Here is an 11,507-nt window from a genome sequence, read left to right on the forward strand (position 1 = left end):
AGCTGGAGGTGCGAGAGGGGCACTGCCTGGGCTGGGCAGGGTGGGTGGGGCTGGGTGTGTGCTGGGGTGAGAAAAGGGCATGAGACGAACTTGAAGGTGGCTTGTGGGTTGCGGAATCTAGAAAGGACGGAGAACTTGGAGGAGGACCTTATAGCCGCAGGTGTCCCTTGTCACTTACAAGTCATTTAAAGATATTCTTTGAAAAGAAACTAAGAAGAGTCCTATGCAAGCATCCTTGAAAAACACTATGTCCCCGTCCTCCATGCAATCAGCCACCCCCTTCCCCAATCACCCTATCTCCTACCTAAAATCCAATCCGTCTTCCATGCAATCGGCCACCCCCCTGCCCCAATCACCCTACCTAAAATCCAATCCCCAAAGAGAAAGTCCCCCCCCCCCTTCCCACGCCCGTCACAGTGAGGCTAAGCGCGGCAAGCTGGGGTGCAAGTCCCCGCGGACGGGCGGAGTGGGGCGATGGCGGGGCCGCTGCCTGGGTGCCCTGGTGGCGGCAGCAAGGAGACTTGGCGCGGACGGGCGCCACCACGATCCGGGAGCGGGGTTTGCGCAGGAAAAGGCGCCGCCACTGCGGGCCCCCGGCCACCCCCTCCCGGGTCCGGGCTCTACGCCCGCGCGCCGTCCGGGCCTCGCGGCGCGCCACACTCCACGCCGGGGCGCGGGAGACGAATGGGAGCCGCGGCCCCGCCGGCCGGGCCGCCCCGCGGGCTGCAGCCAGGGCGACCGTGGAGGCGGCGGGCAGGGCGCGTGCGCACTGCAGGGGCGCCAGATTTGGCGGGAGGGGGAGTGTCCAAAGCTCTTTGTTTGATGGCATCTCTGTTTACAGAGTTTACACTTTAATATCAACCTGTTTCCTCCTCCTCCTCCTTCTCCTCCTCCTCGGGGACCTCCTCCTCCTCCTCCTCCTCTTTCTCCCGAGAAACTTCGCCCCGGCGGTGCCGAGCGCCCGCTGCGCAGTCGGGAAGAGACGCCCGCGAAGCGGTGGGCAGCGGGTGGCCGCAGCAGGTTGGGTCCCCACGGCTTTTTGGCGGAGCTGCGTGCCCGCCGCGCCATGGCCAGGAGACCCCGGCACAGGTAACGGGGAGCCTGGGCGGGCGGTCTAGGGAGGGGGCGCGCGGGGCGCTCAGGGCCTTGGGAGCAGGTGGGAATTCATTCCCAGACCTTCTGCGGGGCTGTCAGCCTCTGCCTGGGGCGCGGGGGAGACGGGCGATCGGGAAAGTGTGCGGGGTGGTCCAGACCTCGCGAAGCACTCCCTGCGGCGCGGGGGGTACATCTCTTTTTAAGGAGGGAAAAAAGCAACACGTTCCAGCCGGGGGCAGAGCGGTGCCCAGCAGCCTGGGGAACTCACCAGGTGCCTGGCTCGATGCCCCGGGTGCCAGCGAGGGAGTCGCAGCCTAATTGCTGGATGCATTGAGATATGTTTGGACTTGAGATTGCAGAGCATATGGCAGATATAAGCAAAATGCTAGGCTGTTTCGTAGCTGCAGGTAGTTCATTTAAATTTCATTCATTCTTTATGGAGGCAGGAGTGTCAGCTGACAGGCGGCTGCAAAGAAGCTGTTTGGGAGAGAATGGAAAGGGTTTGCAAGATGCTTTCAGCCCTGCTTTGGAAGATTCGAGTCATTACTGTCTGAAAGGTTTTAAATTTATGTCTATTGCAAATTTCGATCTCACGCGCCCCCGCGTTGCACATGTCACCGCACTTGGCAAGGCTGCCCGGGATGGTGGGAGAAATTCCCTCTTGCATGTTGGCCTCGCCGATGGGAAGAGAGAGGGAGCAGAAAAAGAGAGACTCCTCTGAACTGTCATTCGCTGTCCGTGCTGCTTTTATCGGCCTCAGAATATCTGGGACTGGACACGCCGCGGGGGGGGGGGGTGTTGGGACCGTGGCAGGGTCCACTCGCGGCAAAGGGATGGAAGCCCACGGCGCCCAGGGTCGCTGCCGCGCACCCGGGACGCAATGCCCGCAGACTTCCCTGGGGCGGGAGAGCTGGCGGGCGCCGAGCGCACACGTGGACGCACGGAGCTCGCCGCGGCTCCGGTCCCTTAGGTCACCGGCCTCAGGCAGGGGCCCCTGGAAGGAAGGACCCTGGCGAATCCATCGGGAAAAGGTCCCTGCAGGCAAAGCTTAGCGTCCGGCTTCGCCGTCGCTTGTTTGATTTTCGCCTAACTTAATTGACTTTTTTTTTTTTTTTTTTAATTTTTAAGCCGGCAGGCACCGGTCCGAGAGCGGCACCGGGAAGTTGGAAAGAGCCTGGGCGCGGGCCCTACATGCGCACCCCCGGCCAGGCTGCTCGGGGAGCGGCACCTAGGCTTGGCTGGGTGTCAGGGAAAAAGAGGGGGGCGACTTAGGGGGACTTTGGCTCCCTGAGGCCTCGCCCAGGGCCCTCCGCGCAGGGCTGGGGCGCGGCGCTTTGAGAGGTTTCACCTTTCCCCTTTGGGACTTAACTGGAGAGCGCTGGGGTCACCTGCTCTGTTGAGAGCCAAACCCGCAGCTGGAAAGGTGTGTGGGTGTGGGGGGGGGGGGTGCTGGGAGGAGGTGCGGCCGAGGCTCCGCGCCCCAAGATCTGCTGCGCCCGCGGGGCGGGGCCGCCCGGGTTCCCCGCGGATCTCAGGTAGCGAGGAGGGGAGGGGTGGGAGCCTTTAACCTGGCCGGGCGCGGGGCGGGTGGGGGTGGGAGGAGGGGAGAAGAGAAACCCGGCTGCGGCGGGATCCGAGCCATTTCTTGCAAGGCAAGCGTCAACTAGGCAGGGATTATTAACCAGGTCAGCGAAATGAATAGGAACCCCTTTTCTAGAATCACAGTAGCGGCCACAAGGCACTTCCTCTCTCGCTACCCTCCCTCTTCCCAACACAGCCCCCCCCCCCCACTCCCCACACCAGAGCCCCTTTTCTTTTTTCGTTTCTTTGCACGGTTTGGTTCCTTGACAGAATGCAATATTCATACTTGTACTCTTGTAACCACACCGGGTCTAGCAGGTGGGGGAGTCGTGTGCATCAAGCCTGAAAGCAGCCTTTGAAAGTCTGTTGACTGTTGGGTCTGAGATCTTGTCAGAGCAGATAAAAGAAAAGTTATTTCAGGTCCTTAGTAGAAATTAATCATGCTACTGAGGTGACCAGGTCACTTTAGAGAGCAAGGAAGTCTCATGCAAAGCTCAAAGAGGAGCCCCCTGCCCAGCCAAGCCTTCTCAGAGCAGCCCTGGGCTCGTCTTGCTGCCCTTTGTGGCGCCTTCAGCACCTGCACGAGTCAGTCACAGGCCACGTTCTCCCCCAAGATCTTGGCTTTGCACGTCTCTGCCTCCGGGCTTGGTTTTTAAGAGGAACGGAAGATACCGGGCATCAAGTACGCGCGCTGGAAAGTACCTTAGCAAAAGAATCTAATCCCTCTGTACAGGGGAGGGAGGGACTGGGGAGTGGGGGAAAGAGTAGCAGGGGGAAAGGGCTCAGGAGGGGAGAGGGAGCAGGAGGGAAGCCAGGAAGGAAAGCAACAAAGCGATTTGTCCAGTTCATGGAGAACTGTGGCTTTGCCCTGTTTGATCCCTGTACGTTTACCTGACCTTGGCTGCCCCCTGTGGACGACTGAATATGGTGCTTATTCCTAGAACAGATTCTTCTGTTACCTGGAGGGGCCCAATTACTAGCTTGGAGAATGTGATCTCCCAGATCTAGACAAATCCAAAGGCTTAATTTGGGTTAAATGTATGGCCGCATTCAAAGGTCTACCTCATTTCAGGTTCCCCTCCCCCCCCCCCCCAAGAGTTCCCTATGAGCCTTCAAAAAGCCACTGACAGCTCTGGATTTAATAAAACCTTTTTCCATTTAAAGAAAATGACTACAGAATATGAATATAATTTAGTGGATTTTAGCTGTGGTAGTAATTTTTTTTTGTCAGTTGTGGGGTTTGAACTAAGAGCCTGGGTGCTTAAGGCTAGCAGCACTCTACCACACCACTTTGAGCCATAGTTCTACTTCTAGTTTTCTCTTGGTTAATTGGAGATAAGAGTCTCACAGATTTTCCTGCCTGGCCTGGCTTTGAACTAAGATCCTCAGATCTAAGCCTTCTGAGTAGCTAGGATTACTGGTTAGGGTTACAGGCATAAGCCACCAGCAATGTGCTGGTGGTAGTATCTTAAAGTTAGAACACATTCTGTCATCAGGAGGCCTGAGCCATCAATTGTTGCCCAGAATAATAGTTTTAAATTACAAGAACCCCAATTCATGACTTAAAGCACTTTTGCTTGCTTTGTAGGGGGGTTGGTAACATACACTTGTGAGCTAGTTTGGGAAGACAAAACCTGTTCTGAATATAGATGTCCTCATTACCAACAATTTGCATTATGATGGTGCTTTGTAATCATTTTTATTGGTCTGAGCTTAATAGAGTTCCAAATATGATAAATTTCAGTGTTCTAAGGATATACCTTATTCAACTCTCACATTCTAAGAGGAAAAATACAACTACAAGTAAACTATCTGTAAAATTACTCTCTTCTACTCAATAAATGATTAATAAACATAAAGCATGTAATTACTTTGGATATCATCAAAATTCATAGTTTACAAGTAAGAAATCAATAAAATGCTTGAAGATAATAATGTGTTTTTTTAAAAAAAAAACTCATAGATTTTCTTAGGGAAAATCACTTTGTTTTTAATGAGGTATACCTAAGGATTTTTAAACACCATTTAGTCTGAGACAGTAAAAACAAGAGCTAGTATGGTTCTGCCTAATTATTCACATAGTTACTCTGGAAACCAAGTATTATAAATATAGCCACAAGTTAGGTCATACAGCCTCAGAGATACGAACAATTTGATATTTATGTTAGTTGCAAAACAATTTGATTACTTCATGGGTTTATCTTTCCTCGAGTTTTTTTTAAACTTTTCCTCTTAGATTCTCCTAATCTTCTAATCTTTAAGGGATGACTGTAATCATATTATTGGATACATTCTTTCTTGAAGTTGTTAAATTTTAGTTGAACACCAGCTCCATTGGAACATAATTGTTTATTAAAGTTTTGGAGTATGCACTTATATAAAGGACATAAACTCTTGTTCCTTTTCTTGTCCTTAACATTAAATTTTAAACTTAAGCCTTCATTGGTTGGATGGTTGCCAAATGTGTAATTTGTCACTGGTCTAACAGTAACAACAGGTTTAAACATGTAGAGCAATAGAAAGTGCCAGGCCCTTCGCTGTATCTGTGGATACCAATAACAGCAGAACCAGTTTATAATACTACAGCAACAGAATGCAGAAAACAATCTTATTGTGCAAGCTTGTGAAGTTTTATATCCCTTACTTTCAAATAGCTTATTGAGGAGTCTTAGTGCCAGTTTTGCAATTCAGTCATTTAAGCCCTGTTGTTTCAGCCCATGTCTGCCCATTCTTCTTTTTGCAGTATATACAGTAGTGATGAAGATGATGAAGACCTTGAGATGTGTGATCATGATTATGATGGGCTTCTTCCCAAGTCTGGAAAGCGTCACTTGGGAAAGACTAGGTGGACGAGGGAAGAGGTAACTAATCACTCTGTCCAAACAGGGGGAAATGTAGCCTCTGCAATATATGAAAAACAACATTGTGGCTAATGCTACAGGTACTTACAAATGGGCTCCTGAATGTGTTCATCAAGAGCTTCTCCCAGACATCCTGTGTAGTAAGCTCACCTTTACCACTCCCTGACTAGCTCATTCTACCATCCATTGCCAAACTTTTTGTAGTTCTTTGAATGTCCTTACTTCTCCCTTCATGCTATCTTTTTCTTGCCTGTTGAATTCTCATTCCTGGGTCCTACTACTTCGTGCTACTTTTTCATTACCTGTGTAGATATTGACTCTTCTATAAAACCATCCCTGGCTTCTTCCAGTAAGGTTGAAAGTACCTGCCTGTGTTCCCATGTTACGAGATGCTTGTTCTGCCTAATGGTTGCAATGGCATCAAGTTTCTCCTAGTAGACTACAAGTCTTTTGAAGGTAGAGCTAAATGCTTCTTCATTTTTGTGTACTCTGAACACAGAATTACTTGATGCAAATATAGCTCATTCATAAAGACTCTCTGAATAAATGAATGAGTGGATTGTTATTTCCTGAAACAAAACACTAATAGACCTCATCGTTTTTATTGTATTCATTTAATATTCTGGATATATGATATTTCACAGAGCCTATGTTTGCTCTAAAAGCATCTAGTAATGGCTGAAGCTATATCTGCTTCCCATTTTTCCTTGTTGGCTAGTTTATCAAAAGCGTGTGTGTGTGTGTGTGTGTGTGTGTGTGTGTGTGTGTGTGTGTGTGTAGAAATGGAACATCCTTCAGAAGCAAAATTATTAATGTGTGAAGAAAAGTTACTTTTGCTTTAATAGAGGATTTTATTAGAACAAATGAAGTTAATTCAAATGAAGTTAATTCTCCTTCACTTACATTGTACTCTGATTAAACCAGAGCCCCTGGTGACAGACAGACAGAATCCCCAGGGAAGCACCCAAGAAATACATGTTTTACCTAGAGAGATATGCATTGGATGATCTTTGGGGATAAAGAAGTTCTTTTGTCAACCCTGGTTTCCTGAGTCTTGTGTCTGTATTATGCCAGCGATTTGCATCATGTATGGATGTTATCACTGAAGAAAAAGGAACGTATTTAGAATGACACTTGTGAAATTAATAGGATAGTGAGCAGAGTATGGACTGATAGAAGCAATTGTGAAGAACATTATCTTTCATGTTATATGGTTTTATTTAAATAAGCTTTGAATACATTGATACAAAAATGAAATTATTTTATTATATTATACATGCCTTAAAGTTAGGTAAAAATGATATATTCTATATTTATGAAGGTTGAACTAACTGTAACTATTCATTCTTAGTCTAGATCTAATCTTTTGTCCTAATTAAATGGCCACTTAGTCTAACAATTGAAATTCACTTAAAACTCTTAACAGTTACCATCAGACACCCAATGTATACCAAGCATTCTTGTAAAGCTTTGTATAATTATCTCATATAATCCCCATATAATCCTCTTGGTATAAGTGTTAATTCCCATTTAGATGATATACTAAAGTCTGGGAAGGTAAAGTAATATTTTCTATCATACAAGTAACCAACCAATAGCCAAGTAAAGATGAAACCTATCATATGATGCTAAATAAGCTTCTTCCCTAATTAATATCCTGTGTATTTGGATACTTTTGAGGATTGTTTTTTTTTTTTAATTTTCCTGAATTTGTTCATTTGCTTAGTTCCCTTGCTCATGTAAGTTGAACAGAGTTAGGTATTCAGTAAATTTCTGATATCCTAGGATTATCTTTAAATGTTCTAGGATGAAAAACTAAAGAAGCTGGTGGAACAAAATGGAACCGATGACTGGAAAGTTATTGCCAATTATCTCCCGGTAAGTTTTTATTTCTTATAAGAAACAATCTCCTCCCAAAGATTAAAGTAAAATATTCTTATAGACATTCCTAAGATATTACATATTTGTGTCATATTTTCTTTTTGTGCCAGTTCTGGGACTTGAACTCAAGCCTTGAGCACTGCCCCTGAAGCTTTTTTGCTCAAGGCTAGCACTCTACCACTTTAGCCACAGTTTCACTTTCATAGGCTATTACACATTTGTCTACATATAAGAAGCAGGAGGAGAGTTCCTCCATCTTAATTATATTTATATTATAATCCACAAACGGGTTTCTGAATATATTAATAAAAGAATTTTGGCCACATTAAAAATCTCTAATTTATTAGAACAATATAAATTAGCATTTGGTGATTTATTTACAATGTAGATGATTAAATTTTTTTCTCCAAGTCATTTTCCTCTATCTACATCCTCCATTTTCATCAGTATCCCTATTTTAGCACCCAGGTTTAAAATTTTGGCATGGGTTCTCACCCCACTTGCCAATTCCTACATCTATGGAGGTGACTAAGAAGCCTAGAATTACTTTGTAGACTACCTTATCCTTTTCATTCCAATGTCAGACCATAGCTTACCCCTGTCCTCTCACCTGGGTTGTTAAAGCAGCTTCCTAACTGGCTACCGCAATGGTAGCTTTTCATTCTTCCATCAATCCCAAACACTATTGGTAGATGGAACTTCCCAAAGTGTAATTTGTACCTTATCTTTTCAAAACTAACAATGGTAGCTGGGAATGTAGCTCAATGGCAGAGCTGTTGCCTAGCATGTTCAAGGCCTAAGGCTTAATCCTCAGCACTAAAAAAAAATAAAACTAAACCACCATGTGACTTAGAGTCTCACAAATTAAGTAAACAGTCTTGACCTGATACGAAAGCCCTCCTACATACAGCTACCAGGCTTCTGTTTACTTCCTCTCCACGGCAGCTTTGGGTATTTCTACTTTCCCTCCTCTGAGCTCTGGTTTCTGCTGATTTCATTTCCAAGACTGTTCTCCTTTTGCCTCACCAGTTGAAAGTTCTGACCATTGTTCAAAGCCAAAGGGCTACTTTGGATTCTTCCTGAGGGAAATCTTCTTACCAGGCCTGTATCTTACTTTGAGCTCTGTTGCATATGAATGAAACTCAGTCTCTGTAGTAGTTAAGTATATGTTTGTCTTTTCCTTCTTATGGGATTATCAGGTCCTATAAAATAGAGCCTATATTTGATCACCTTTTTTCTTTCTGCAAACTAAATACTTGTGGTCCTAATTGAAGCACATCTCTTAGGTTGGACGGAAAGAAAACTTGAGTCCTTGTGGGTGGATTTTCATTATGGCCTTCACTGTGGAATCTCTAATAGATTGTAGGTCATCCATATTGGTACATCTACATGCAATAGACTGAGGTTAAGGTTGACAGAATGTTCCTTTTATTCATGTGGACGTTCATTTCCCTTGGGAGACAGAACTTCTAATTTTAGAAGCAACTTTGATATATGCTTTAGCCTATGAAGTAATAAGAATAGGTATATTCTCCATACATGCCTTAAAATGTCCTCTTACTGCACCTTTTCTACATATGATCCCTGTCTTTACATGCTTATCACATCCTGTCTTTGTGCGGGTGCATACTTTATTTAGAATCGGACAGATGTGCAGTGCCAACATCGATGGCAGAAAGTTCTAAACCCTGAGCTCATCAAGGGTCCGTGGACCAAAGAAGAAGATCAAAGAGTAAGTTCAGTCTTTTATGGCTATGTTCCTCATCGTTAAGAATATTTCTACAGCAACTATTGTTCAATGTTTTCCAGGCTGAGGAAGAAGGTAAAGGGTATAAATGGGAACTAAAGGACTCTGTTTCACATAGTTCCAACTAATGAAAGCTGGATTTTAGAAGTTATAAACATCTTGTAACAGTGAAGCATGATTACACTGACTCATGAAGTAACATTAAAACACAGATTATTTTTGTGTTTATCTGAAGGTGATAGAGCTTGTACAGAAATACGGTCCAAAACGGTGGTCTGTTATTGCCAAGCACTTAAAGGGGAGAATTGGAAAACAATGTAGGGAAAGGTGGCATAACCACTTGAATCCAGAAGTTAAGAAAACCTCCTGGACAGAAGAGGAAGACAGAATTATTTACCAGGCACACAAGAGACTGGGGAACAGATGGGCGGAAATCGCAAAACTACTGCCTGGACGGTAATATTATGTCAAAAAACATATATTGGTTGGGAAAAACAAGGGAATGGGTATTGAATACTCTGGTTTAAATGTGTGAATGGATTATATTGCATCAATCCTGCTTCATGAGAGAAAGCAGATCCATAGATTCTAGAACAAGAAGGGATCTTAATGTTTATCTGTTAGGGAACTTCTTATATCTATCCAATGGTGAGCCTTGGGCCAAATCTTTAAATTTTCCTCAGTCTTTAGGTCTCCATTTGTAAAATGACCAGTAACCTATTTCATTGAGCTAGTACTAGGATCAAATAAAATGAATGTTAAAGTACTTAGTAAATTATAAAACTCTAAATATGTGCAAGAAACTGAGGAGAGACAGGCAGTCAGGCTGTTTGTTGGTTTTGAATTCACATAGCCACAACAGTGACTAGCTACTAGTTTCTGCCACACACTTTGTTCTACACGTCATTCTACCCTTCTTTTCTTTGAAGACATAATATATTTCTAGAATTTTCTTTCTGTTTAATGAACAAGGCAAGAAAATGACTTCATTATGGAGGTTAACTGTAGAGGCTTATTTTTGTCCCACTTGATTAAACAGTAAATAGTTTTCTTGATTTTGGAAAATGCTACTCACTATGAAACTTAAGGTAGTAAATATTGAAGATAATTTAATTCTTGGGCTTCTTAATCTAAATGTGGAGAAAGGATCATTTGAGAGATGACTTTTATGTAGTGTTTCAGAGCATTTCCTCTCTTGTGGCTTAGTAAGAGGTTCAGAAAATTCTACTTTGGACAATAGAGGCCTATGGTCTGAGAAAATATGCTCTTGATTCTTCTAAAAACTTAAAGGGCAATTGAACTTCCTCTTTCTTCAGCACATCTTGCCCCACCCCCATGGATATAGGAAGACACTTTAGCTGCTTTGTAATTTAAATGTATACTGGAGGTAGTGTCTTTTCTTTTGGAATCGCATTTTCTTATGTCACCTCTATGTGATAATAAGAATATTTGGAGTGGTTTTCAAGAGATGAGATGAGTTTTGTCACATAACTTTTCTCACTGGTACTGTGAGAGATAAAGAGTATACATTCTGGCTGTCTCATCTCCATTCTTAACCTGGGTAAACCTCACTAAGCCACACTCCACAGGGATAATTTGCAGTGAAGAGGGTATTCTATTGAAAATATTGCTTTACCAAGAGAACAAAATGGTGAAGAGCTATCTCATGCAAAATAAGAAAAAAAATCTATGGATTTAAAATTAGGCAATAGGGAAAGCATGGTAATAGGAAATGACCAAAACAATTAAAAGGGAGAACAACTATTAGTGGGCCCAAAGAATAGATTTCTGTTAGAAACAGTTTTCTGTCCATTAACTGTAATCTGAATTGCAATTTGTGTTTGTAAAGCTTTTCTTCTCTGGTATATTTCTGTGCAGAACTGATAATGCTATCAAGAACCACTGGAATTCTACAATGCGTCGGAAGGTGGAACAGGAAGGTTATCTACAGGAGTCTTCAAAAGCTAGTCAGCCACCAGTGGCTACCAGTTTCCAGAAGAACAATCATTTGATGGGTTTTACCCATGCCCCACCTTCATCTCAACTCCCTCTAACGGGCCAGCCCTCAGTTAATAATGACTATTCCTATTACCACATTTCTGAAGCACAAAATGTAAGCTATTTCTGAGAATTCTGTTTAATGAGGTGGTTATTTTAACTATAGGTTATCATAAAGATACTTTGCAGTTGTGTACTTTGCAAAGGGCTTTCATCAACAGGATCAAGATCATTACCTTTACTGTTTTTAGTAGACAGGTGTAGATATGATTATCTCTGATTGATATACCCAGAAACAAGAATAGTAAATGATTTGTCCAGGGTTCAACAGCTCCTAGAAGTAG

At 43.9% G+C, this 11,507-nt stretch overlaps 1 protein-coding gene across 2 annotated transcripts in view; it reads left to right on the forward strand.

The window, feature by feature from the left end:
• Window positions 1–878: 878 nt before the first annotated feature.
• The window catches only part of Myb (MYB proto-oncogene, transcription factor), a 33,225-nt gene continuing 22,596 nt past the window's right edge, over window positions 879–11,507 (forward strand). The window contains exons 1-6 of one of the 2 annotated variants that reach the window (XM_048354126.1): window positions 879–1,089; window positions 5,420–5,537; window positions 7,344–7,415; window positions 9,058–9,150; window positions 9,401–9,621; window positions 11,044–11,278. In XM_048354126.1, the coding sequence (XP_048210083.1) occupies window positions 1,067–1,089; window positions 5,420–5,537; window positions 7,344–7,415; window positions 9,058–9,150; window positions 9,401–9,621; window positions 11,044–11,278 (762 nt within the window). In that variant the 5' untranslated portion in view covers window positions 879–1,066. The remainder of the gene's footprint in view (window positions 1,090–5,419; window positions 5,538–7,343; window positions 7,416–9,057; window positions 9,151–9,400; window positions 9,622–11,043; window positions 11,279–11,507) is intronic. The other variant, XM_048354127.1, reaches the window with a different exon arrangement.

Source organism: Perognathus longimembris, chromosome 9 (genome assembly GCF_023159225.1).
Source record: "Perognathus longimembris pacificus isolate PPM17 chromosome 9, ASM2315922v1, whole genome shotgun sequence".
NCBI classification, from domain to species: domain Eukaryota; kingdom Metazoa; phylum Chordata; class Mammalia; order Rodentia; family Heteromyidae; genus Perognathus; species Perognathus longimembris.